Source organism: Gilbertella persicaria (genome assembly GCF_025201335.1).
Source record: "Gilbertella persicaria strain CBS 190.32 chromosome Unknown B0P05scaffold_28, whole genome shotgun sequence".
In the NCBI taxonomy this organism is placed as follows: Eukaryota; Fungi; Mucoromycota; class Mucoromycetes; order Mucorales; family Choanephoraceae; genus Gilbertella; species Gilbertella persicaria.
In genome coordinates this window covers 260,168-285,857 of record NW_026251989.1, presented here as the reverse complement: position 1 = coordinate 285,857, position 25,690 = coordinate 260,168, and the positions used below count along the sequence as shown (strand labels likewise).

Sequence of the window (25,690 nt, the reverse complement as noted above, 5' to 3'; positions counted from 1 at the left end):
TAAACAACGACATGATATTTTTATAAGAAATACAATATTTATTGAATTTTTAAATTAGAAAAAATAATAAACTACGTCCTTGAGGAACAACTAAAACTGGTTTAACAAATAAACCAAAGCATAAAGAAAATATCTAGTGATTGTTAGGTGCAGCATCACCAAGCTCGTCAGGTTCGTTTTCGTTTTCATCAGCTTCTTCTTCATCAATTTCGTTTTCGTCAGCTTCGTTTTCATCGGGTTCATTTTCGTCAGGCTCTTCTTCGTTTTCACTTGTACGGCGAGTAAGGCTACGCTTCTTCTTTTCATCCTTTTCATCATGCTTCTTTTCACTTGGCTCGTCTTCATCTTCTTCCTCTTCATCTTCTTCGTCATGGCTGGAGCGACGGAAAAGTTCTTCAGGTTCTTCTTCATCTGGCTCTTCTTCGTCAGCTTCTTCACCAGGTGCAAGAGGGGCTTGAGTTCCAGTTTTGGTAGTATCAGTAGGAGCCTTAGAAGCATCGGCAGCAACATCAGCAGCAGCAATATCAGCAGCAGCAGCAGCAGCAGCAGCACGACGCTCATGAATCATGTACAAATTAGCTCTCTTTGACAAGTATTTTCTTCTAGTAAGATGAGGAGTAATAGCCTTGGTGCCAATGTGGGAAGCATCTGCAACTGTGTCAGTTAATTTCTTGAAACCATCAACAACATGAGAAGCACCACTGTCAAGACCAATGTCTTGTGCAAGACCACTAGCTCCATCAGTAACACCTTCAAAAGCCTCAGTAGGAGCACCGTCAAAAAATGACTCGGTACCGTCACCAAATTGCTCAGCAATGTCTTTACCAGTACTAGCGACAGGAGCATCATCAAGGTTAGCGGCGGAGCATCCTAGTATGAAAGCAGCAATAAAGCCAAGGGTTAAAGTAGTAAAACGCATATTGGTTTTTTTTTATGAATTGATTGAATCGGTAGTTGTTTAGAAAGAAAAAAAAAAGTGCTTCTTTATATATTAAATTCAATTTTTCTTTTGGCGGATCTATATGCACTTGTGTTTTCAAAAGAAAAAAATAAAGATTATGCAAAGCATTCAAAGGGGTGTTTTCAAACAAAGGGATAGTGCCGCAATAAGTTCTACGTACATGAAAAAAAAAAAGAGAAAGAGAGAGAGAGAGAGAGAGAGAGAGAGAGAGAGAGAGACAACTGCTTAATTATCAATAAGAATGTACGTCCTCTAACAAGAAAAAAGAGAAAACGCGTTGCTTAACATTAAATTTAACTTTTCTCCCTTGAATTAGTGTAGAATGTCAAAGTAAAAATAAAGAAAACCAGCTTTTTTTTAATTATGTGATACCAAAAATACGTTTGTTTATTTTTTTGTAATAATTGTAAGCTATATGTCTGCAAATCCTTATGTTTGCTGCAAATCAATATGTATTTCTTATACATAAACATCAAGAAACACTAGAATTTAGTCATTCTCAATACCCCCTTTTTGATGATCCCTAGATTCTTACTATTCTTGAGCATAGTCCATGATTGTTTATACAACACAATAAATACCATTTTACTCTTGTCTTTATGTTTTTTTGCTCAATTAGACACACACTCTCTCTCGTCTTTAAAATTATAGTCAGGAATGACAACAAGATGAATCTGTTCTAAAATGAATGCATATACTTTATTAAGGGCACAGCCACATTAGTACAAAGTGTAATTTCTACAGATCATGTTGAATTGAATGCAACACCTCCTCTTTTTTAGCTCTTTATGATTGTTTTGATGGCGCCTTAAACTCTTGTACTGACGCAAACAAGTATAATGTGTATGTATATACATCATGCATCCCCTTTGGCTTAATAGTTGAAGAGGCGATTATATAGAAAAAGGAACATGGTTCGTTGTTTGCAACTGGATTGATGTGGTACAGTAAAACGATTCTACACTGCACGTAAAGGACGCAGTGTTTATTTTTGAATTGCGTGTATTATATCCGGTTGTATCACCACGCATACAACCCACGTATAGAGAACCAAAAGAATAAGAAAAAAGTCATCATTTGGCGTAAGCAGACCCAATCATAAAATCAAATTGATAGCACACACTTGCGCATAGTTGACAATCACATTATGTGCTGTGTGTAAATAGGAGTTATTTATCGTACTCCATGCCAAATGAGTGCTTAAATAGAGCGTCGCAGAACCAACTTTCAAAAAACGACAAGGACATATGAAAGAACATGAACTTCATATTCAGTGACATACTAACCAATCATGAAAGAAAAGTACAGTCAGACAAAACAGAAAAATTTTCCCACTTGAAGAAATACAATTTATAATGCGTTTTTATTCAAGCTCAACCTATTTAACCGAAATCCTTCTCCACATTTTTACAAGATCCAATCACAAGCAGATAAATGCCCGTCGCATATTACTTATTAATAATATTTTTTTCTTGTTGAATACATTCTTTTCTTTTCCTTACTTCCTTATCCCCCCTGGCTTCTTTCTCATAGAATATGGCTAACGCATTTTCAAGCCTGGGCGCTAAAAAACCTTTATCTGGAGTACTAGTTATTTCTTTAGTCTACGCAGTTTATAAAGCAAGAAAACAGTTTAAGCTTAACATTCAAGGTAGCGATAAGAAGAAACAACCCCAACAGAACAAGAAAAAACATAAAAGAGTTGGCGTGAATGCTGACTTTTTCGAGCAAATGAAGAAGCTGTTGCCTATATGTATTCCAGGTAATTTTCTTCTGTAAGATCTCGACGAGATCCTAAACAGCCAATACATAGGTGTCTTTTCGAAAGAGTCGGGTCTTTTAATAGTACTTGCTTCTGTACTCATTGCTCGAACATGGTTAGATATCTGGTTTTCTGGATTTAACGGGTAAGTTGTTTTATTCTTGACTTGCTTTCTAAACTGTTTATTAGTTCTGTTGTGAAGTCGATTGTATCAAGAAATAAGAAAGAATTTATTGCAAGAGCAATTGTAGAATTTGGTTTGATGATGGTAGAATATCATTTGTTGAAAAAAAGGGAAACCTGACATATTTTATATAGTGGCCAATGAGTATAGTCAATAACTCACTCAAGCTGACTATCAATGCTCTTGCTCTTAGTTTCCGTGAACGTTTAACAAAGGTAGTATTGATATTTTCGAGTTGAAGCTTTATTTATATTTGACATTAGCATGCACACAACCAATATTTGGATGGAATCACTTTTTACAAGATTTCCAATCTCGACAATAGACTTCAAAATGCCGATCAATTGCTGACACAAGACATTGACAAATTTTCAGAAAACTTATCACATCTTTATTCAGATATCGCAAAACCAGTGGTTGACATATTTCTGTTTGCCTACAAGCTGGGTGAGGCTATGTAAGTATACCATACAACAAAAGCTGTTATCTAACAATTCCTAGTGGTAATGAAGCTCCATTCTTTATGATTGCTTACTTTGTCTTGTCCGGTGTCTTGCTCCGTGCATTCTCCCCTCCTTTTGGCAGATGTAAGGAAAAACTATTATGGCTTTTTTAGCTCATGCTGCATATAGATACCGCAATTGAACAAAAGCTGGAAGGTGATTTCAGATTTACACATGTAAGTAGTTAGATAGGATTAACTCTATAGAATACATTTTAATGGCATCATAGTCACGTATCATTACACATTCTGAAGAAATTGCTTTCTATCGTGGTGGTGAACGCGAAAAGGAGGTTGTAAACAATACGTTTGAAAAAATCTCAGATCATGTTCGCAAAGTATATACACTTCGTTTCCTTAATGGTATTTTCGATTCTGTTCTTGTCAAATATTGTGCCACTATGACAGCATACTAGTAAGTATATTGTTTCATATGATGACTGAACTTTCACTCAACAATCAATTAGTCTACTGGCTAGACCTGTTTTTGATCCTCGTTATGGTAAGGTTTTTATCTATACATAGATGTGATAATTGACGTTTTTGTTTTATTTATGTATAGCCACTAAACACATGGGTGCTGACACGGATCCTACCAAATTGATGGAAGATTATTCTAGAAATTGTAAGCCAAAAGAAAACATTAATGTGCATTTACTCATACTCTTTGGCTTATCATAGCAAGTTATTTGATCAACTTATCTCAAGCTGTTGGTAGACTCATTTTAACTGGCCGTGATTTGACTCGCTTTGCAGGTTACACGGTAAGTATATGCAAATGTGTAAAGTTATGCTCATATTTCGTTCTAGTCTCGAGTAGCTGATTTGTTTGGCGTACTAAGTGATGTTCGCCATGGCAAATACAAGCGTACAATGATGACAAACGAAGAAAATAGCACTGGCTCAAAGAATAAGGTTGTTGACACCAACAACACAAAAGGAAAAGTATTGATTCGTGATGGCGTAATTATTTTTGACAAAGTGCCTATTGTGACACCCAACAGCGATGTCTTGCTTAAAGACCTTTCATTCAAGGTCAGCACTGGCATGAACTGTTTGATCTCTGGTCCTAATGGCTGTGGTAAGAGTTCTTTGTTCCGTATCTTGGGTGATTTATGGCCATTGTTTGGTGGTAATTTGACTAAACCTGCACCCAACAAATTATTCTATGTGCCTCAAAAGCCTTATCTTCCCTTGGGATCATTCAGAGACCAAGTCATTTACCCTGATACATGCGCAGAAGCTGAAGCTAAAGGATTCAATGATGATGCTTTGATGAAGCTCTTGGACACAGTGCACTTGGGATATTTGGTTGAACGTGAAGGTGGCTGGGATGCTGTACAAGACTGGGCTGATGTCTTGTCTGGAGGTGAAAAACAAAGAGTGGCTATGGCTCGTTTGTTTTATCACAAACCACAATTTGTAAGTGTTATCTTTTGGTTCTGTGTATCGTATTTATATTGCTTGATTTAGGCTATCCTTGATGAGTGCACAAGCGCAGTCAGCGTAGATATTGAAGCAATCATGTACGAGCACGCTCGTAAAGAAGGCATCACACTGTTTACCGTATCACATAGGTATAAGGAGCTTAAACATGGATTAGACAATGTACTTATGAATAACAATAGAACATCTTTGATTCGCCACCACGAATATCTCCTAAGATTTGATGGTGAAGGTCATTATGAATTTAGAGAGTAAGTGTTTCTCACAATGCCTCAATCAGCTAATATCTTTTATTAGAATGGATCCTGAAGACGTGACATCTGCTTTTGGATTTGGACACGGAAAGTCTAAACCTCAATCCAAATTAGAAGATGAAAGCTTTTAAAAAAAAAATGTATAAATAAAAAATTATAGTTTGCGTATAAAGTGCGTAGTTCTCTTTACGTTTGTCACACTTTGTAAATAATGCACATTTCATGATTCAAGTTTTTGAATAATAGTCGTTGCTTGAAATGCAGATAATGGAGACTGAATAAAGAAAATTGTACTAAAGTAAATGATCATCCTGGCATGCTGTTATACATAAATCAATTCTTTATGACTAAGAAAACACGCTGTATCTCAACAAATTCGAGAAAAACTAGCTTTATTTAATTGTGCGGTGCATAGTAATAAATCAAATAGTACAAGCACGAGCTAGTTAAATTGATATTTTTTCAATTACTTTTCTTGTTCTCGATTATTACAATAATAATGACCTCTTTGGCGTAATAGCTTCATCCTGTACTTTATTCTTGTTGAGAGTGCATTTCGGAGCCTTAATCTAGTCTTTTACAAGAAAAAAAAAAGGTTATGCCAAACAGTCGATGCTTTCCTGGTAATGAAATCTATTTTTATTTCAAAACTTAATTAAATCTCTCTTTCTCTCGCTTTTTTTTTCTTTCCCTTAATTTATTAAACTGTTCTCTTTCTTCCCTTTTATATTTCTCTCTTTTGCGCATAAACACTTTAGAAAAAAAAGGAATCCATTTATTGCAACAGTATAAAGTGTCTTCAGTATGCACAAGCCAACAAAAAGTTTGAACACAGGTCAAGACGACGAGGTAAAAAAAAAAAGAGAGAGAGAGGGAGAGAGTCTATTCAAGCTTATATAGAGCAATTTGTTAACGTGTCTTGTAGATAGCAAGTATTGATGCGCAACTCGATTATGTAAATAAAGTTTTAAAATGGAGTATATTGGACCTAGAAAAATTCATTCATACATTAAAAACAAGGTATGCATAGTGTGTTAAAATTTCTTTTCTTTTGGCTAAAAAAAGACAATAGAATTACAGCAGAAGAAACCTATGTCTCTGCTCTAGTTAAAATGACAAAGAGCAGTAGCGCTAATAATAGCAGTGCTAGTAACGTGGAAAACGCAGGAAATTCGACTAGTACGATCGAAATCCACAATTATTTTAGCGATCATTCTGCTACTTTTCAACAAACAGCCATGCAGTATGAAATTTCAATGGAAAAAACAATTGAAGCACGACGTGAATTCATTGCGAACTTAAAGAATCAAGTGGAGCTGTTGGTCAAAGTAAAAGTATGTCATGGATATCTTTAAAACGAAAAGATGGGTAACACAAAATCATAGGACTCTCATGAGCAACGAAGAAAGAAAGTCAAGGCAGTATTTAGTGAAAAAAACACAAATTACATCAACTTTCGTACGCGCGAGATAGTCAAAGTAAGAGACAACGACCACACAAACGAGACTCTTAATCTTCTTTAAAGCTTCACAAGACCTACTTTAACAGGTGCTTAGAATACGCTAGTCTTCAGCAACAAATATTGATTTCGTCTCACGACGACACAGCATCTATTTCGAGTACTAATACATTGATGAGTGATACTCATCAAAGCTCACAGATGATGAGAACATCTTCGGATGAACCTAGAGCATCCAATGATAGTGCACGAGATGATAGTCATTCCATCGGTTCTTCTTCTTTACATGAAACCTCTTCACCACCTCATAATAACAAAAAGAATAGTATGGCTGGCTTCATTACTCAAATGCGATCTCAGCTTGCAAATGCGGCAGCAGCAGCAGATCCATCCAAACAAACAGCTCGAATTGCTAAATTGAAAAAAGACATTACAGATGCTGGTAAAGTGTCAGGCAGTATTAATGTTTATTTTTGACGATTATTGTCAGATCAAGAATATAGACAAGGTATTCGAGTCTTGGAGTTTTTGCGAAAAAAGCAGATTGAAACAGCCGTGCATGCCATGAGAGTAAGAGAATAAAGAAAAGGCGTAATTTGTACTCACACATTACTATAGCATGTAGAAGCCATTTTGGTAGGGAAGTCGGATGTAGTAAAGGCTGCTATGGTGACTATCTGCAAGCAACAAGAAGACACATTATCTAGTGAACTTGAAGTAAGAATATAGCAAGATCTATGTAGTTCTAACATATATCTACAAGACTTTAAATCAATTGTTTGGTGTAGTAACCAAGATTGACGGTAAAAAGGATACAGAACGCTTCTTTGCAGAATACGACAAACTATCATTTGTAAAACCAAAGCCTATTTATTACGATAATTACTATTATGGTCGCTGTAAAGAGATCCTGTTTGGATCCAATCTAAACGAATATGCTATTGAGCACAACCGCACTGTACCTCTACTTGTCGCTAAGTGTATCCAGTCTGTTGAAAAGCTAGGTGGTTTAGAAAAAGAAGGCATCTACAGAATATCTGGGAGACAGAGTAATGTTGATCAACTAAAAAGTGAATTTGAAAAAGATGAGGAAACAGTCGAATTAGCAGAATCTAAATTTGATGTATTTACAATTGCTGCTGTTCTAAAAATCTATCTACGTGAATTGAAGCAACCTTTATTTAATCTAAGCATGCAAGACCGCATTGAATACTCAAGTAAATGTATAATTCTGTAAAATAGTACTGATGATCGTCTTATCTAGAAATTAAAGAAGATAAACAACGTAGATCTATCCTTCAAACCAAGCTGACAGAATTGTCTCAGCCTCAGAGAGACACGCTTCATGCAGTAATAAGCCATTTGGCAAAGTAAGTGCTTATCACACAATAACCTTATTAACAATAGTATAGAGTCCAAAACAGCTCTCACCTAAATAAAATGAACTTGAAGAATTTATCTGTGATATTCACACCAGCAATATTCCATGATCACAACCAAGCAGAAAACGCGGGAGAATGGTACTCTGATAAAGTGCTAGAAGATCTTATTCTTCAGCATGAAACGCTCTTTGTAGATGCAGAAAATCAAATCAAGACATTACAACAACAGCAGCAGCAACAACAACAGCCACGATCAACCAGTGACTCATCTGCTTCTAGTGTGATAAGTTTTACAATGAGTGGTATTGGTAGAAAACCATCTATTTCTAGACATCCCACTGTATTAAAGACACCAACAAGCATACCGAATATTCATACGAACAATACTGTTACAAATAGCAATAGCTAATAAAAAAAATTTCCACATTCATGGAAACAATAATTAACGTTATATCATTAGACAAAAGAAAGACTTTGAGTTTTATAGCTCTTTAATATAAAAGAATTTCTTATACAAAAGACACTTTTTATACAACAGATAAATAAGTACATTTAAGACTTAGGGGCTTCCTTGTAGGACAAAGCGTGTTCTTCACCCATGGCAGAAACAACAGAGACGATGAGTTCCTTACCATCTTCAAAGTCTGCTTCCATCTTTTCACCGAGTTCACCTTCAGGGAGTCTGACATCATCCTTGGTAGAACCATCCTTTTCCATCAAAGAGAGGAAACCATCATCAATGTTGATAAGATCATAATCTTGACGGTTGACGTTAGGGACGTTCATGTTGTGGGTGGAGGGACAGAGATCTTCATACTTTCTAAAAGATTAGATCAAAAAGTTAGAAAAAATTTTCAATAAAGAGAAAATTGATTCTTTACCTGCCAGTGAAGATATCAGTACCAACCAAGTGGACCTTGGCGTGACCGTGCTTACCAGTCTTGGAGGTGGTCATTTCAATGATCTTACAGGGTCTGTCCTTGATAACGACGTGGCCGTTCTTTCTCAAAGCAGAACATTGCATAGGGAAAGTCAAAGAGGCACCAGCATCGGCGGTTTCGAAGGTGTGATCGTGATCGTCAGACATTCTATTGAGTAACAGGTTAACGTCATGATAACTTTCATCAAAGGATATGACTTACTTCAAGGAATAAAGTGGAGGAAGAAGAAAAAAAAGGGAAAAAACAAAGCCACGCGACAACCGTCCTTATTTTATACCTTCTTTCGCGGGGGAGTGACATTGAAAATTTTTTCATATCTTCTGAGTTCGTATTCTACTTTTGTCCTCTTCATTCATTGGGTTGTTCTGAAAGAAACAGTCCTTTCTTAGTGTTGATTTGTTATTTAAATTTGCCACTGATATTCGAAAAAAAGTAATCGGGATTAGCATATTTGTATAAAAGGAGTACGGTTCCTCTCGTTTTTAGCTTTAAGAATGGTTGTTACATTGAACAAGCAAAACAAATTAAAACTGCTTACTCAAATGAATGAAATGCTGCTGCATCGAGTAGAATTGCCAAACATTTTAAGCTACCCTTAATCCCGCTACCATTAATTCAGAACTCAAGCCACAAGCACAATTTTTATTTCCGTCAGAACGCTTCATTCTCTGATCAAAATTCTTCAATAGGCAAGTCATTAAGAGCCTTTTTTTCAACAACAATTCTTCATGATAAAAGATGTGCGGATAATAGGGCATTGTTGCATTACTCATTCTATGCAATGCTTTTTTCTCTTTAAAAGTCTCATCGTATCACATTCAACATGAATATTGAGAAATGCTTAGTACAAATTCTTATAAGAGCGTTGGATCCTACAATAGTTGGCTCTATCAAGTATACTCTCAAAAGAAATTACTTAAAACTTCTTCAAGAAAGCAACAATTGTGCTTATCTCTTATATGGTGGCTTTCTTGTTTGTTATCAGAGTTGCCTTTGTCAGGGTACCTTGGGTTAAGAGAAAAACAATCGTCTGCCACATAAAAAAAACTCCCATCTTTGGTAATAGGACAAAATTGTAAGCTGAGAATAAACACTCTATTCGATGCTGTTTGTTGTCCACCCAAAGCATCGTTAAAGAGAAGAGCATAAAAATTTAGGATAACTTGGTTAGTACCCGACTTGAATGTGTAATGTTATGACTTTTAATATAAAAGAAAATATTGCGTTTGATCATTTAGCCTTTATTGGAAATGTACTATCAAGAAAAAAAAACATTTAAGGTTGTGTAAAGCATACTTATCTCTTGTTCTTTCTAAGCATCCTGTGAAGTTCATGATTAAGATCTTGGCTCCTGCTCAAGGCTTGTCAATTACTGCCTGAGGCTGAGTGTATACTACGCAAAGCTCAGCTGACACTTTGTTTACAAATTCTAAGCAAGTCTTTTAAGGAGCTTTAATGTAGATTAACCTGTGCATAAATGATGAGTTGTATTTGGATATAATTCGCAGTACTATGCAACCAATCGACACAAGTTTTTTGGTATGAGAAAAAAAAGATACTGATATGTAATAATGACCTTATAAAAGATGTTCTTTTCTTTTTCTGCTGATGATACACTAAAGCATAATCATTGAATTAGGTAACTCTCGAGTGCGCGGAACTGACAAACGATGATGCGAATTTCTAACTTGGGATATTTCAAAAGGCGATGCTTGATACTGATAAAAGTCCCCGTGTCTTTTGCATCTTTTCTTCTTTTCTCTCTCTCTCTTTCTTTCTTTAACTTACATTAATGATCGACTATCAATTAGTTTATGATACCATTCAAAAACATATAGAAAAATATGTACTTGAACCCACAGGCTTAGAGTCCTCGGCCGCCAAGAAACTCGCAATCCAATTGGGTGTTTCTACTACCATTGTTTACTTCTTTTTTAAAATGATTGTGTATCGTCTATACCTGCATCCACTCAATCGTCTTCCAGGGCCCAAAGTAGGATGGGTTCCGTTTATGGGCAATTTCCCACAGATCCTGCGAGAAGAAGCCGGCGTAACACACAAACGCTGGACCGAAAAATATGGTGGTATTTACGTTTATCATGGCCAATGGAATATTCCTCGACTTATAGTCACTGACGATACGCTTTTGAAACAAATTTTGACTACGCAAGAATATGATTTCACAAAGACACCTGAAGCATCCAAGTTTCTTGAGCGTATTCTCGGTAATGGCTTATTGATCTCGGAAGGCGAAACACATCGCCATCAACGTAGAATGCTCAATCCTGCTTTCTCAGTCAACTCATTACGTGAACTATTACCTCTAATGGCCAAACCCGGTCATCTGCTTCGAGACGTTTGGATGGAAAAGATTCATAACGATCAAGACAGTAAGGTTAAGACAGAGGATGGTCAAGAACTTACCGAAATCGAGGTCTCAAGTGGTCTTTCATTAGCTACCTTGGATGTTATTGGTTGGGCTTTTGGTCAGGATTTCAAATCGCTTGAATTTGCAGGCACGCCTCATCAAAGTAAATTGAGTCAGGCCTATCTCCATATTTTCTCCAACGACATTAGTATTATGCGAATTTTGACACTTGTGTTCCCATTCTTGCGCAAGTTTCCAACACAGAGAAACAGGCAAACAAATTTGTATTTGAAATGGTTGGAAGAAGAGAGTCGAAAGTTGGTTACCAAAGGTATTGAACAGAGAAAAGCCCAAGATAAGACAGAAAATGCACCAAAAAACCTTTTGGCTACTATGGTCGACTTAATCGACGAAGAGACTGGTAAAGGTTTTACTGTGGAGGAACTGAGAAATCAATGTTTGACATTCTTGGCTGCTGGGTACATATTATCATAAATAGTGTGAATAGCTAACAAATCTTGTAAAGACATGAAACTACTAGTGTCAGTTTAAGCTGGTGTCTTTGGTTATTGGCTAAAAATCAAACCATTCAAGACGAATTAAGAGCTGAAGTACGCACTCTCTTTAAAGAAGACAATTATATCCCTTCTTATGATGAGTTAAATGCACTGCCTTTGTTGAACAATGTTGTGCGTGAAACACTTCGTTTAATTCCTCCCGTTCCTACTACAAGCCGTCAATCGCGTGTACCTACCGTACTTGGTTCCTACGTAATTCCTGCAGGAACCACCGTCTTTTTATCTCCTATTGTACTACACCACTCAAAATCCATCTGGGGCGAAGATGCAGAAGAATTTAACCCCTCCCGTTGGAACAGACCAGACAAGCTTGGTAACACATACCAATACATGCCATTCTTGGCTGGTGGTCGTATGTGCATTGGATACAAGTTTGCCTTGATTGAATTCAAGCTTCTGTTGTCTATTTTAATCAAAAATATTCAGTATTTTGAAAAGCCTGACCTCAAGATTGTCAAGAAGCAGCAACTGACTCTGAGACCTTCTCCTAATATGATTCTTTGGATGAGACATATATAACGCCTTTACATGATACACTATTCCTTTCTTTGTCCTCTTGTACTATATATGCTATGAAACTTTGTTTATCTACTATTAAAAAAACAAAAACATATTCTTTCTTTCTGTAAAAAAAAAAGACTTGATATGGCGAAACACAGAAATTGCTAGTGAACTACAAAGGAAGGGCAAACATTACTAATCATGAGGCTTACAATTGAGGACCATCGGTTCTAAAAGCAAAATTTTGAGATATTACATAAGCTTGTTTGAAAAGTGGTTAAAAATGCTGCAAGCGTATGCAACTCATGTTTCATTGACTTGTGCTGGATGGTGGCAAGTTCCGTGGAACGTACAAGTTGAGATAAATCAATTGCGGAAGTCTTTTGTTACGCACAAGTCTTTTTTTATGAGATGACTGAACTAGGCTTCAAGAGACTAAATAAACTTGATTCTTTTTTGAAAAATTGAAGATTCAACAACACCATACATGGTAGTAAAACATTGTCTTTTTTTTTCGGAATAAGGTCTAAAATTTCTTAACTTTGAATTGATTGTGGCATATGTTTCTTGGTGATTATATCAAAAGTCAAGTATGTACTTCCGTATATAAGCTACACAGTATATAACATTGCATTGTTTTTGTTGTAATCTTTGATGTGGGACAAAAAAAAGAAGGCAAAAGATGGCTCAAATAAAAACTCTAGTTTTTTTTTCTTTTTATCCACGAGCAAAAAGATAGCTTAAGGAGGGCGAGTGTGTTTCTAAATAATTAAAGAAAAAAAAAGAGCAGAATTTGCCGCTGCTATGTTAGCAAGTTTTATTTGAATCATTCAAATTATGGAGTAAGCTTTATACAAGATAGAGAAGCTGTCAAGACACAAAAAAGAACCAGGAGTGATTGATTATTAGCCTTGCAGTGAATCAATGCCAAGAATTAATAGTCTTTATTATAGATAGGATTCTAGGCAGACCATTTCAAAAGTGACAATACTGCAAAGAGTCCAGAAAGTTGATCGTTTTGCAGATCCGAGAAAAGATATTAATATAAACTGGATGAGGTTTATTTTAGAAAAATAAAAAAAGACACTTGGTTACACTTACTCAAAAAAAACGAGGTTGATAAAATGCGCCGCTTGCAATTTATAACCGGGTCCTCTCTTTATTCTTACTTTTATACACGGGTAATTCTTCTTTGATGACATTGATGTTCTTATCAGATCAATTGATAGAGTTGAAGATTATCTCTATTTTTTCTTTAAATTAGACGTCGAATGATTTTTCATAACTTTTTTTTAGCACTAAATCTTTATCTCAGTCAACTTTAACACGCTCACACACAAGTACACCACGTTGAAAGAAACTTAGGATTTGGAAATTTATTAGAGTGTATCACAAACAATTCAATCCGATCTACATTAAATACAATAGATTGCGTTTGGAACAAAGTCGAGAAAATAAAATAAAGTCAGTCTAATCCAGATAGGAAACAATTCATACTGTGCTGCTCCCTTTTTTATTTTCTTGTGAATTTCATATGAGTTACATGCCAAGTTTCCATCATGATTAGAGTTCAATTAACGTTTTTCAGAAATTTTAATGAAAGTAATAGACTTGAGGGTCCAAGAAGATATACTTTTTTTTAAAGAGCACTTGCTTGGATTTGCTTGCCAAAGAATGATTTTGTGTTACTAAAAAAAGTGCCATGCAGAATATATGTATTATCATGATTTATTCTAAGAAATGGTAATGAATGTAAGAGAATCTTCTAAAGCGTGTATGTAAATATATATGTGTGTCTTATTCAACAAAAATAGCCTTCTTCAAATTATTGTAAGCAGTTTCTAAATCATCATTGATGATGACATGATCATAAGCACCAGGAGTAGCGCCATACTCTAATTCCTTCTTTGCAGCATTCAAACGAGCCAAGACAGCTTCTTCCTTCTCAGTTCCACGTCCACGAAGACGTTGTTCCAAAATCTCAACAGAAGGAGGTTGAACAAATATGTATTTGGGGTTCAATTGAGTCTTCTTGACAGATTGCACACCTTGCATATCAATATCAAGCATGCAGACCTTTCCTTGAGCAACAACGTCTTCAATAGCCTTGATTGAAGTACCTTGAAATTCGATTAGATCAACCCTTTTCTTTTATGCTGTTCACACTTTACCATACATATTTCCAGAGAAAGTAGCACTTTCGATAAATTTTCCTTGTTCAACTTCCTTGATCATATCTTCCTTTTCAACGAAATGATAGTCCTTACCATTTAATTCTCCAGGGCGAGGCTTACGAGTGGTATCTAATAACAGGCTTAATCATTCAGGTTATTTAAGTTAGAACATACGAGAAACACTAAAACCAAAAGTATTGGGGTATTCGCTAAAGAGGCGTTTCAATAAAGTGGACTTGCCAGAACCAGAAGGACCCGAAATGACAAAGATCTTGGAAGCTGTCTGCATCGTGTAGTTATAGAACAAAAAAAAAAGGACAAGTTGGTTGATTGATTTGCCCACCCTTTAATTGACATACCTCAAAACAATATCAGAAGAGGAATTTTCAATAAATAACAGTCACTACTAAAAACGAAGCTTTTCATTGGAAGGAGGAGTCTTAAAACACTTCTCAAGTAGAGAAAAGGAGAATAGACCACCGGGTGGGACAAGAGTTTATCGTATTTGAGCCAGCAGGGGAGCCGTTGTACAAGAAAAAAAAAACAATTCAACATTAAAACAAGCTTTACAAGAGTCAAAAAAAAAAGATAGAAATGGTCAAAGAAAAAACAAAAAGAAGTGAGAGTGAGAGAACTGAGGTTTTGAGGTAGGACCAATTGATTGAGAAAATATCAAATTTCTATTTGTTGTGTTTTGAGGTCTAGAACTAAAAATAGTGCTTGTGTTTATTATGTGCTTGAGCGAAACGGGGATCCCATCTTACTTGGGAAATACCCTTGACATGGGAGCAGTATCACAACGATAGTCGCTGGCGGAGTTGTATGTATCTCCTTCTCTTTTTTTTAGGACTTGACAAGGACTTTTAAATTTGGATTGGATACGTCTTGAGAGGTAAATTGAGGTTGCGCTTTAAAAAAATACAAGAAAGCATATATTTCTGCGAGTATATAAATACTGGCAAGTTTTTTTTTTACTATTCTACCTTCTCCTTTTCTTACTTCTTTCTTCTTCTCACTTTCATTCTTCTGATTCCCTTTGATCTCTCTATCTGTATCTGCTCTTGAAAGAACAATGTCTCGATTTACAGAACACTTTGATCTTGACTCAAACCAATTTGCCATATACTCTCAAGCATTAAGCTCACCTTCCAAAGCATCATTCTCATCTTTATCTTCAACTGAATCAAGCACAGCTCAAAACCATCGTACAATTGTCGACCCTATCATGACACAATCATTTAGTTCTTTTGAAAGCAGTAATTCCTCCGCTCCATCCTCGCCCACTACTTTTGGCGAAGAAGAAAAGCCGCTCTCAACAAAGTTAAAGCGATTGTTAACAACAATATCCAAGAAAAAGCGCTCCATGTCAAGTCGCTCTCAATAAGTGACAATGTTATATTTATTCTCCCTTTTCTTTGCACACAAAAATTATACCTTGCTTTATGTATATGTACATATTTACTACTGCTCTCTTTTTTTTTTTTTTTACATATTGACACTTATTATCATTATTATTATCTATTCTTATTACTGCCATTATTGCTTGTTTTAATTTAATTACACTATTGTTTATGAATTAAAAAAATGTTCGATTTCCTTTAAACAATGAACATATTAAGATCTTAGTTCCAGGAAAACTGTATTACAAAAAAGCACCTGACTTTCAAGAGCAAGAGAGGGGGGAATCTACAAATGAGGAGCTAAATTCCAAATTTATATAAACATAAAGCTTGATTCTCCTATGCTTTTCAAACGACTTTATTGATATGATCTCTATGTATTCTTTGTGAGTAAATGATTATAGACCTGTCAATTTGGTCTTGTATAAATAGATCCAAACCAATAATGTCTTTCCTGCTATTATTAGATAGTCTAAAAAGATCAGCGCTTTTCAAGTCTTATTGGGCAGGTTTATAAAAAAAAAGAAGCTTTTATCAAAAATAATAGTTTATCAGAAATAAAACAAATGAAATTCAAGTATAGATGTAGATCAAATAAAATAAAAATGGAACGACAGGATTTCTATACGCTGAAGAATGACTTTCATTTAAGTTGACCACACTTTGTATAAAGTCCTATCATAACTCTAAGTTTGTTTATGTAACGTTGTTTGTTTTACAATGTACTCATTTTTTAAGAGGGCTGATGAAGGGCTGATAAGAGCAATTCCAGAATAGTTCAGGGCAGTTCTTTCTTTATGTAGACTCAATACATATTATTTTCTTTGTCTTATTTCACACTCTATAATTCATTCTTCAGAAAAAAAAGTAGAGTTTTTACCTTCATGATTGGCTTCTGTTTCACTAAGTCCAGACAATTTTACTAAATTTGTGTGACGTTTCTGGTCTGATCGCTACACTAAACATTTGTTAGTCTTTTTTACAACCACACAAAAAAGAGAGTGTACATGTTGAACAAGCAAGTATAAAGTGACGATCTTCTAGCCCTTTCTACCCAAGAGAATACATATGTTTGCTGCTTATACAGTCGAACTGACCTGCATGCTTTGATTTACGTAAAAGGAAAGAAATGAATGTATTTATGCTATACGTAACGTGTACAACAATGCCTTTCATGAGCAAGTACGTAAATATCTGACATGTGTAAATAAGAAAAATTGAAACAATTTCACTTCCATTGTCCTCTCTATACATCATTGCAAGTGATACAAGTTTATGTCATTTCAATCACTCTGAGAAATTACACACGTTAAGTAAAGCATATGCATTTTGTCATAAATCAATTGACATGTAAATAGAGAAATACTGGAATAAAACAAGCTTGCAGGTCTCTTTTTTTTCTTTTAAGTTTAAATAGTTGTGTAACTAAGTCCTTATAATAAACATTCACTAACTATGTAACAAACATAAAAAAGTGTGTTTATCATTTAAACAAGTGCAGATCAACATGACATGTTTGTTTCAAATTATAATCAATGAATAAAAAATTAAAGCAAACAATCAATAAGTATGGGTAAGAACGAAAGATCTAATTCCTAAACGTTTTTATAGCAACCAACATGTCATATTGACTTGGCAAGTAAGTGTGAACATGTCCATAGGCCTCGTAAAATATTATTGGGCAAGTTTTTTGAACAGTGGTGAATCTCTTTGAACTTACCCCACATTTGGCCTCTAGTCAACTTTAAGCCGAGTCTTTTGTCAACCCTTTATTTTTACTATAGTTATCTGACATACCTTTGTTTGAAAGAACTTGTAAGCGTATTCAGATAGTAAATTAGGAGATTTTTACATGTTTAAATTAATACATGAAAGTTATCGATATCATAAGATATAATATGCTTAGTAAACCAAAGAGGAAGAAATCTCTTTTCCCCCTTTTATTTCAAACTTTAGTTTAGTTTATAATACACTTTCAGTCAAATTGTCCCTTACAGCGTCATGAACTCTAACCTGGCACTAACGACTTTCAAATTGCGGGGAAGCAGCTGTTATGTGCGGGATTTTTTTCTAGACAATTCCTGCTTGGACCCACACGAAAAAAATTCACACACTATTCTATTCAGTGTAGGGATAAAGCAAAATACATACAAAGTACCAAACTATTTCGTCTAAATATACTTTGTTTCTTTTTCTCTTTATTCATCACTAGTTGGATTTACCCAAGCTTCGGTAAAAATTATCGACCTGCATTCTTGGGGTTTCCAGCTAGCGCCTACGGCGGGCTGCTAATTCGCCGTTGGTATTTTTATGTTAGCAAGTTGATCTCTTTTTATATATTCTCAATTGCACACTTTCAATTTCTTTTGTATGATACAAATATAGCTTGTTTATAAAGATGAAGCGCTAAAATCAAGATACCTTAATTAACGCGTGGAGTTGGAGTGTAATCTTCAGCAAAACATACTTTAGTAAAGATTTTTTGATTTTGTCAATAGAAAAAGGCCATTTGCTTCTTCATAAGCTAATGCACAATGGTGGCAATTAGGATGCACTCAATGAACTAACAATATATTAGTTTCTTTCTTGAGTTACAAGAGTGAAGCTTATCTGAGAGGAGGTAGCTTGAAGAAAATAACTATGAACAGCTTACATACAGGAGCTTATAAATCATGAATGTCGATCCTTGCAATAAGAGCTAGAATTATTACTTTAAGCCGACAGGCGATCCGTCCGTCTGTTCTTTCTCTTTTTTTTTTTTGCAACTATTGTTATCTTCTTTTGACTAAGTTGTTTTGAAGTAAACCAGGCCAACGCTTGCGGTAAAAAAAATTGGACTTGAGCATTGGTAAATTTTTTGGACTTTCACAGCTACACTTTATTGAAATGAGCAAAAATTAAATCATAACTAAGCAGGGCATGAGATACATAAGTAACGTTTATATTGTTACTTACATTAGACTTAAGAAAGAGAAGAGAATAGAAGGGAGACAAAAGAGAAACAAATTAGTAACATATATTAACCAGTATATGTAAAATACTTACACAGATACGAGGAGGTAGTTGAATACCACTATCTTGTCAATTGCATAATTGCTAAAAATAAGATAGTCTTCAATTCATTACATTCATACTACTACACGCTTGATCGACAATATGACCGATCAATCTTAAGCTGTGATTGATGCCAAAGGCGGTCATACTCGTTATTGATTTCTATTTTTTTTTATTTTAATCAAATAAACATCATGACTGTTATCTTAAGGTTTCGAGAGCTGAAGTCAAGCGTTGATCGAGTAATGCACTTCACAAACATAAGGTAAAAAATTTCTGAGATAAATTAAAAAAAATCCGGAATTTATAATTTGGCCCACTTGCCCTGCAAAAAGCTAGTTGGAGTAAATGAAGTTTTATGATTACTTGAACAAACAGAACAAGACATAATTATCAAATAAATCACCTGAAGATTTCTTAAGCTAGTTAATAGCAATTTCAATGCATAAGCAAAGTAAGAATCAAGAAATCTTTGATTTTTCACACTATACACATAGCTTCAACAATCTAAAAGAGTTTGATCAAGAAAGAACTATACTTAGGCCAATATATACATATATGTGTACTCTCTTAGGCTTTGGTTTGGAAGGTAACTGATATCTTTCTCAATGAATAACAGTATATATTTCCAGTCTTTAGCCGGTTTTGAAAAAAAACATTTTTTATTTCAGTCTTGTTTCCGACCTTTGTAGCACATATTCTGGTACAAAGAATACAGCGGTTCATATTAAGCCAATTGTTGTATTCATTCATGTGAATAAATACGGCATAATTACATTTTCTGGGAAAATGTGTCAATAGCGCTTATGGTTAGATATTCTCATGTGTGTCTGACATTGTAAATCATTTTATTATAAATATCTCTTTAATAAACTTTAGTCTTTTCCCTGATTGTACTTTTCTACTTGTTATTAATATGATATGTATTCCAACCTATATTACTATTTCACCAAGAAAAGATGGAACCACGGCAAAGACGAAATGCTTAAATCCACAGAATAGCTCATATACACTTAAGCCTCTGAAAAGAAAATTACAAATATCATCTTCAGCCATTTTGACCAAATTTAGAGTTCGAGGAACTATTCCACATCGTCGACCTTCCTCTCTCTACTCATTTAGTAGCTATCAGTCAAGTCATAACGACTACAATCACTCGCAGAGTATTTCTAGCACTAGATCAACTAGTACGTTACATTACATCGTCATATGACTTACTAATAATGATTCATAGAGTTTTCACCACTGACAAATTTACCTAATGAGATCATATCCAATATTCTATTCTTTTTGGACTACACTTCAGTTCAGAAATTCTCACGCACCTGTAGTCAAATGTATGCTGTTTGTCATGACAATGAGTTATGGCGAAAACTATTGTATGCCGACTTTGGATCCGTACCTCCTCGTATACTTACAGACCAAGATACATCATTATCACTTGTACTAAGAAGACAAAAAAAAAGGAGAACAAGCATCATGCCACCTTCCACTAATTTGAAACTCTATCAAAATCACCTTAAATTAGGCAAACGCTGGTTGACGGGAAAGGTAAATACCCGCTTTTTACAAGGACATCAAGATAGTGTATATTGCCTGGCTTGGATAGACGTTCATTTGTTGGTCAGTGGTAGCCGGGACAAGACATTAAAAATATGGAATGTGTTGACGAACCAATGTGTTCGAACAATTCAACATGAACATGAGGGTAGTATCTTGAGTTTGCGGGTCAATAAGGACAGAACTACCCTTTTGACTGGATCTTCTGATGCTACCTGTACTGTCTGGTCTTTACCTGACTTGATCCCTATTCATCGTCTTTTGGGACATGGTCATAGTGTGCTTGATGTTTGTTTTGTCAAGGACATGGTTGTTACTTCTTCAAGAGATCATACATTACGTGTATGGGATAAAGAGAAAGGCACAGAATTACGTCAAATGATAGGTCATGCTGCTTCAGTCAATGCTATTGAAGCAATAGAAGATTCTTACCAAGTTGTGTCAGCGTCAGGTGATGCCACACTTAAGTTATGGGATGTTAGAACGGGTGAATGTCTCAGAACCATGGAAGGTCATCGACTTGGATTAGCAAGTGTCCGATTCAATGGTAAACACTTATTCAGTGGAGGTTTAGAAGGAAAGATCAAAGTATGGGATATTGATACTGGAGAATGTCTCAATACATTGATTGGTCATGTTGGTATGATACGCTCTATTGACTGTGTTGAGGTAAGAGAAATACAAAATACTTGACATGTGAAATTCATGCTTTTGTAAAGGGAAAAATTGTGAGTGGTAGTTACGATCGAACAATCAAAGTTTGGGATGCAGAGACTGGTGCTTGTATCCTTAGTTTCCAAAGCGGTCATTCAAGCTGGATTTTTAGCGTTTTATCTTCAGGAACTCGTATAGTCAGGTAAGCAATGACAAGTAAGAAAAAGTGATTTGTACTTAACGTTTTGTTTAGTTCAGGACAAGAGAACCGTGTTATGGTGATTGACTTTGGAAGTGATTTAACTCCTTTATGTATTTCATAAATTTCATCTAATAAACCTTAAAATATTACCCCGGATTTTACTGTAAAGTTGCCGTTCCGCGGCGAATGAAAACAATAGCTCCTTTGTTCCTTGATGAGCCAATCGTATATTTTTTTTTATGTTAGCTGACAATTATTCAGAAAGTTTACTATCCTCAGTACTAAATCAATGCATGATTTTATCATGCAGATGTGTCTAGTCAAATACCGCTTTTGAAAACAATTCCGAAAACGGATATTGAATGCGTAATGGAAAATTATCTACAAAACTAAAAAAAAAAACAACGTGAGAAAAAAAAGGGGTTGAATTGAACAGTTTGCTGTCTTTGTATAAAAGATATAGCCGCTTACTTGAAAGTCTTTATTTCATAAACAGAGTTGACATTTCAGCTAACAATGGTTGTCTTTATAACATTGCGACTAGAGTTGAGTTAGTCTTTTGGCTCTGGTTGGAGTTAATTGACCTTAGAGAGGGTTATTATGGAGAACACTATGAATAGATCAATATTATTCCATAAATTTATCAGTAGCAATAATTTATTATCAAGTCCTGTAAGCAATTATAGCAGAATCTTATAGAAGCAAGGTGTTATAGTGGTTCTGTATTTTTCACTGCCTTGTGCTTGCTCCCTTTTTTTTCTGGTCTATAGTCAAATAATCAGAATAGCGCTGGAATAACAAACTGCAGCCAGTCATAGCTCTCAATTCATTCAAACCTAACTCGAATACTAAAGTAGTTTCTTTTTCTAAAGCATACATTATATAAGCTTATAATTTTGGTAATTATTATTAATGATATAAAAAAATCTTGGTATTACAAAAGAGAGGTATAAAGTTGACAGGGGGGAATTGTTTGTTTGTTGTTTTGATGGTTTGTGTAGCAATAAAAAAAATAAGAGGGGTTCTTTCTTTCTATCTATCTATATAAATCAACTTTGAGAACCTGCCTCAAAGAAAAAAAAAAGAGGAGAGCGTATAAATTAACTAGTGTCATAAAATAGGGTGTCTAATTTTCATATTGTATGTACTCTATCCTTAATAAATGGAAGAGTTGTTTGTGATAGAAGAGGCGGATGTGTTGGTTGTGCGACGATGGCTTGACGCTGGTGACATTGACAAATTACTTCTTGTGACAGGTCTAGCAGGTCTAGGTGGATAATAATTTTCATCATCATCATTATAGCGTTGGAAAGTGCCACTATTACGACGAACAAAATCTGCAGAATGAATATCGTCATTACTGCTCATCATACTCTCTGCATATTCATCATATGGTATCACATCATCACTGTCGTTATACACAAAATAGCGTGTGCCTCCTCCTCCTCCAACAAGTCCAGATTGAGCTATAGCCGTATCCATAAGAGTGACAGGAGGAGGGTATTCAGACATACTGTAAAGTTCTGAAGGGGGTGAATCCAACAAGTTCTCTTCCCTATTTGTATAGGAATAGCCTTCAAAAGCACGATCCAAACTTTGGCTGAGCATGTAATCACTTCCTACAGGTGACAATCTTGGTGTGAGACGCAAAAATTCACTATCAAAGTGACTAAAATCAGTTTCTGAATACAAGTTGGGAACATAAGGCGGTTTGATTCGCTTGGTGTAAATAAGATTCCAATCAATAAATTCAAAATAAGGATCGGAACGAACGCGAATAGGTCCATCGGGTCCACTGCCAAGACGGCGTTTTGGATCTCGTTTAAGTAACCGTGCAATAAAATCGGCTGTCTCTATATCAATGTATTCTGGGAACTGAAGTGGATCTTGACGAATGCGGCGATACATTTCGTCACGGTTTTCAGCCCAAAAAGGCGTAATTCCAGTCAGCATTTCAAACAGGATGGTGCCCATACTCCAATAGTCTACTTCATACGAATAAGGCTGCTCATTCAGGATTTCAGGTGCCAAATATTCTGCTGTGCCACAAAATGTGTCAGTCCTCTGTTCTTCTAAACTAAGGCCGTCATAAAACTGCTTTGAGAGTCCAAAATCAGTAAGGACCAGATGACCGTCTGCAGTTAATAAGATGTTTTCTGGCTTAAGATCCCTAATAAGGACAAATGAATTTCATAATCCATAGAACATCTTGTGTTTTTTTTTTTTTTTTTTTTTTTTTACCTATACAGGATCCCTAAACGATGTAATTCTTGAATTCCCAATACAATTTCGGCGGTATAAAACCGACATCTTTCAGGTGGCAATATATGATTGATTCTGAGCTGAGTTGCCAAGTCGCCTCCAACATGATAATCAACCACAAGAAACAGTTGGTTCATGTCTTGAAATGAATAATGAAGCTTGATCAAAAAAGGATGGTGAATAGACGCAATGTCAGACAAGATTTGTTGCTCAGCTTTAATATGAACTATCTGGCTTTGTTCAATGACAGCTTTTTTGGAGATAGCCTTTAATGCTAAAAGACGTGAAGAACTTTTATGTCGGACCAAAAGTACCTATAAAAGAAAAAAAATTTTTTTTTGTTAATTGTGCTTTTAACAAGTGCTACAAAACTTACTTTGCCCATACAACCTCTTCCAATTACTTTAATTAGCTGGAAATCTTGAATTGTAACGCGAGGTGCTAAAGAAGAGCTATAGTCACTTTCGTCAGTAACATGCTGTGTTTGTTGGTTTGGTCTTGGCTGGAGTGGCGTAATAACTGGTTCAATATGAGAAGGAAAAGAGGAGTAGGAATAAATAGAAGATGCTGCAGTAGCATCATGATCATCAGGTGGTGGTGTAGGACCATTTTCTATAATAATGCCTCGTTGCCTAATGCTGCTGCTCGTAACGCTTTGCAGAGCAGATTCGTGCTCTTCTTCAACATAAGACTGAACAACCTCCTTTAAAATGACGTTGTCCTCTTCTCTTTGTGGTTGAAGGAATTCTTTAAAAAGTGAGCATGATTGAATATCTAAATCATTTACACAATGACGTAAATATCTTTCAATGTTATCTGAATTGCTACGTCTATTCGAATGTTTAGACTTTTTTGAGAAGCTATAGAGAATTTTCTTTCTAAAACTATGTTGTTGCTGTTGTTGCTGCTGTTGTTGCTGCTGTTGTTGCTGCTGTTGTATTTCTGTTTGACTATGGTCAGTTTCGGATATGCTTTCACTTTCTTGTTCCCGTTGTAACTTGGGTAAATTTGTTTTAAATTTTTTCGAGTAATGTTTAATCTATTCCACTAAGTCTCTAGTTGTCATTTTTACACACTTACTCTTCTGTCAAATTCTTCGAAATCTTCGTAAAATCGAATCAAAATCAGATGCCTCGAAGGTTCTTCAACAAACAGTGTAAAAACCTGATTGGATTAGAAATTCATGTTTTTTATTAATTTGACTTTCTCCTTCTATTTGAATTGAAATTTTAAACTTACTGAAATAAGGCGATCTTGTAGATCTTGGGAGTGGTACATCATGGTTGTCTCGATCACCCCAATATAAGGACGGTGTGAAATTTGACGTGACAGCTTGTTCTTCTTTTTCTTATAAAGCATAATTCTATAATGTGTTCAAAAAGAAGAAAAAGAGAAAGAAAGAAGGAAAGGGGAGGCACGCAAACAAAATATTGTTGGTACTAAACGGAGTTGTTTTCTTAAGAAGTTGTGATACCTTAATAATGTTTTAAATAAATATAAAGTCGATCTTTTTTGGAGCACTTTTTTTTAATACTTGCGCTATGACGTGGTAAAGCAAGGCATTTTTTTTACAGGCACGCTCCCCCTTTTTTTCACTCTCTTTTTTTGGCTTGGTTCATTTTCTCACTTGTTTTGGAGACTTGTTACTTTACACATGTATATGCAACCAAAAGAGTAAAACAGTGACAGTTTACGTGTAACCTTGTTTCTACACACATTCAGTGAATTCCTCAAACTCGTCAGTTTATGCAAAAGAGATCATATCGTATTGATCAAGTTGTACGAGAATATCAGCAGTTAGTCAGTTGTCGATAAAGTTATTCTATGAGTAACTAATGTTTTCCAGACAAAAAACGATGCAGTAAAGAATAGACACACACTAATTTTTCAGATGTATGAATCTTGTTTTGTTAATTCAAGAATGCATTCCAAGGTAATGTGATGCCTGAACAAGTTACACTCACTGTAGAGTTCTCAATGCGATTGTCTATCTCGCAATAAAGCATTTCATTCCCCGATCAAAACACTCATCAATGCATGATATTG

The 25,690-nt window shown here is 35.3% G+C and overlaps 9 protein-coding genes across 9 annotated transcripts; 4 read left to right on the top strand and 5 right to left on the bottom strand.

The window, feature by feature from the left end:
* Positions 1 to 17: 17 nt before the first annotated feature.
* B0P05DRAFT_548189 (uncharacterized protein) lies at positions 18 to 534 on the bottom strand. Its single transcript, XM_051578998.1, has one exon. It carries the CDS (start codon positions 508 to 510, stop codon positions 91 to 93), a length of 420 nt encoding a protein of 139 aa, XP_051433406.1. The 5' UTR covers positions 511 to 534; the 3' UTR covers positions 18 to 90.
* On the bottom strand, positions 526 to 948 carry B0P05DRAFT_548188 (uncharacterized protein). Its single transcript, XM_051578997.1, has one exon. It carries the CDS (start codon positions 847 to 849, stop codon positions 664 to 666), a length of 186 nt encoding a protein of 61 aa, XP_051433405.1. The 5' UTR covers positions 850 to 948; the 3' UTR covers positions 526 to 663.
* Positions 949 to 2,497: 1,549 nt separating this feature from the next.
* Positions 2,498 to 5,240, top strand: B0P05DRAFT_473140 (ABC transporter transmembrane region 2-domain-containing protein; the record flags this gene model as incomplete). The annotated part of the gene is made up of 15 exons (XM_051574720.1): positions 2,498 to 2,723; positions 2,790 to 2,868; positions 2,913 to 2,991; positions 3,042 to 3,122; positions 3,171 to 3,364; positions 3,409 to 3,494; positions 3,540 to 3,586; positions 3,640 to 3,824; positions 3,877 to 3,911; positions 3,972 to 4,034; positions 4,118 to 4,173; positions 4,220 to 4,831; positions 4,883 to 4,986; positions 5,038 to 5,106; positions 5,153 to 5,240. 15 exons carry the CDS (start codon positions 2,498 to 2,500, stop codon positions 5,238 to 5,240), a joined length of 2,004 nt encoding a protein of 667 aa, XP_051433404.1.
* A 542-nt stretch (positions 5,241 to 5,782) lies between these two features.
* B0P05DRAFT_512943 (uncharacterized protein) lies at positions 5,783 to 8,401 on the top strand. Its single transcript, XM_051575651.1, has 10 exons — positions 5,783 to 5,958; positions 6,035 to 6,129; positions 6,182 to 6,443; positions 6,495 to 6,587; positions 6,635 to 7,010; positions 7,059 to 7,138; positions 7,187 to 7,285; positions 7,332 to 7,785; positions 7,833 to 7,938; positions 7,981 to 8,401. The coding sequence occupies exons 1-10, from the start codon at positions 5,914 to 5,916 to the stop codon at positions 8,357 to 8,359; spliced, it is 1,989 nt and encodes a 662-aa protein (XP_051433403.1). The 5' UTR covers positions 5,783 to 5,913; the 3' UTR covers positions 8,360 to 8,401.
* A 22-nt stretch (positions 8,402 to 8,423) lies between these two features.
* Positions 8,424 to 9,127, bottom strand: B0P05DRAFT_548180 (eukaryotic translation initiation factor 5A). Its single transcript, XM_051578996.1, has 3 exons — positions 9,093 to 9,127; positions 8,832 to 9,038; positions 8,424 to 8,770 (listed from the first exon to the last, which is right to left on the bottom strand). Exons 2-3 carry the CDS (start codon positions 9,035 to 9,037, stop codon positions 8,503 to 8,505), a joined length of 474 nt encoding a protein of 157 aa, XP_051433402.1. The 5' UTR covers position 9,038; positions 9,093 to 9,127; the 3' UTR covers positions 8,424 to 8,502.
* Positions 9,128 to 10,302: 1,175 nt separating this feature from the next.
* B0P05DRAFT_158233 (cytochrome P450) lies at positions 10,303 to 12,472 on the top strand. The gene is made up of 3 exons (XM_051573109.1): positions 10,303 to 10,430; positions 10,514 to 11,738; positions 11,786 to 12,472. Exons 2-3 carry the CDS (start codon positions 10,684 to 10,686, stop codon positions 12,354 to 12,356), a joined length of 1,626 nt encoding a protein of 541 aa, XP_051433401.1. The 5' UTR covers positions 10,303 to 10,430; positions 10,514 to 10,683; the 3' UTR covers positions 12,357 to 12,472.
* A 1,578-nt stretch (positions 12,473 to 14,050) lies between these two features.
* Positions 14,051 to 15,138, bottom strand: B0P05DRAFT_548172 (guanylate kinase). Its single transcript, XM_051578995.1, has 3 exons — positions 14,687 to 15,138; positions 14,510 to 14,641; positions 14,051 to 14,458 (listed from the first exon to the last, which is right to left on the bottom strand). The coding sequence occupies exons 1-3, from the start codon at positions 14,799 to 14,801 to the stop codon at positions 14,136 to 14,138; spliced, it is 570 nt and encodes a 189-aa protein (XP_051433400.1). The 5' UTR covers positions 14,802 to 15,138; the 3' UTR covers positions 14,051 to 14,135.
* A 4,689-nt stretch (positions 15,139 to 19,827) lies between these two features.
* On the top strand, positions 19,828 to 21,538 carry B0P05DRAFT_548168 (WD40-repeat-containing domain protein). The gene is made up of 4 exons (XM_051578994.1): positions 19,828 to 20,153; positions 20,201 to 21,195; positions 21,246 to 21,382; positions 21,434 to 21,538. The coding sequence occupies exons 1-4, from the start codon at positions 19,883 to 19,885 to the stop codon at positions 21,501 to 21,503; spliced, it is 1,473 nt and encodes a 490-aa protein (XP_051433399.1). The 5' UTR covers positions 19,828 to 19,882; the 3' UTR covers positions 21,504 to 21,538.
* A 999-nt stretch (positions 21,539 to 22,537) lies between these two features.
* Positions 22,538 to 24,922, bottom strand: B0P05DRAFT_572915 (kinase-like domain-containing protein; the record flags this gene model as incomplete). Its single annotated transcript, XM_051581466.1, has 5 exons — positions 22,538 to 23,552; positions 23,624 to 23,958; positions 24,021 to 24,683; positions 24,725 to 24,808; positions 24,884 to 24,922. 5 exons carry the CDS (start codon positions 24,920 to 24,922, stop codon positions 22,538 to 22,540), a joined length of 2,136 nt encoding a protein of 711 aa, XP_051433398.1.
* Positions 24,923 to 25,690: the final 768 nt, after the last annotated feature.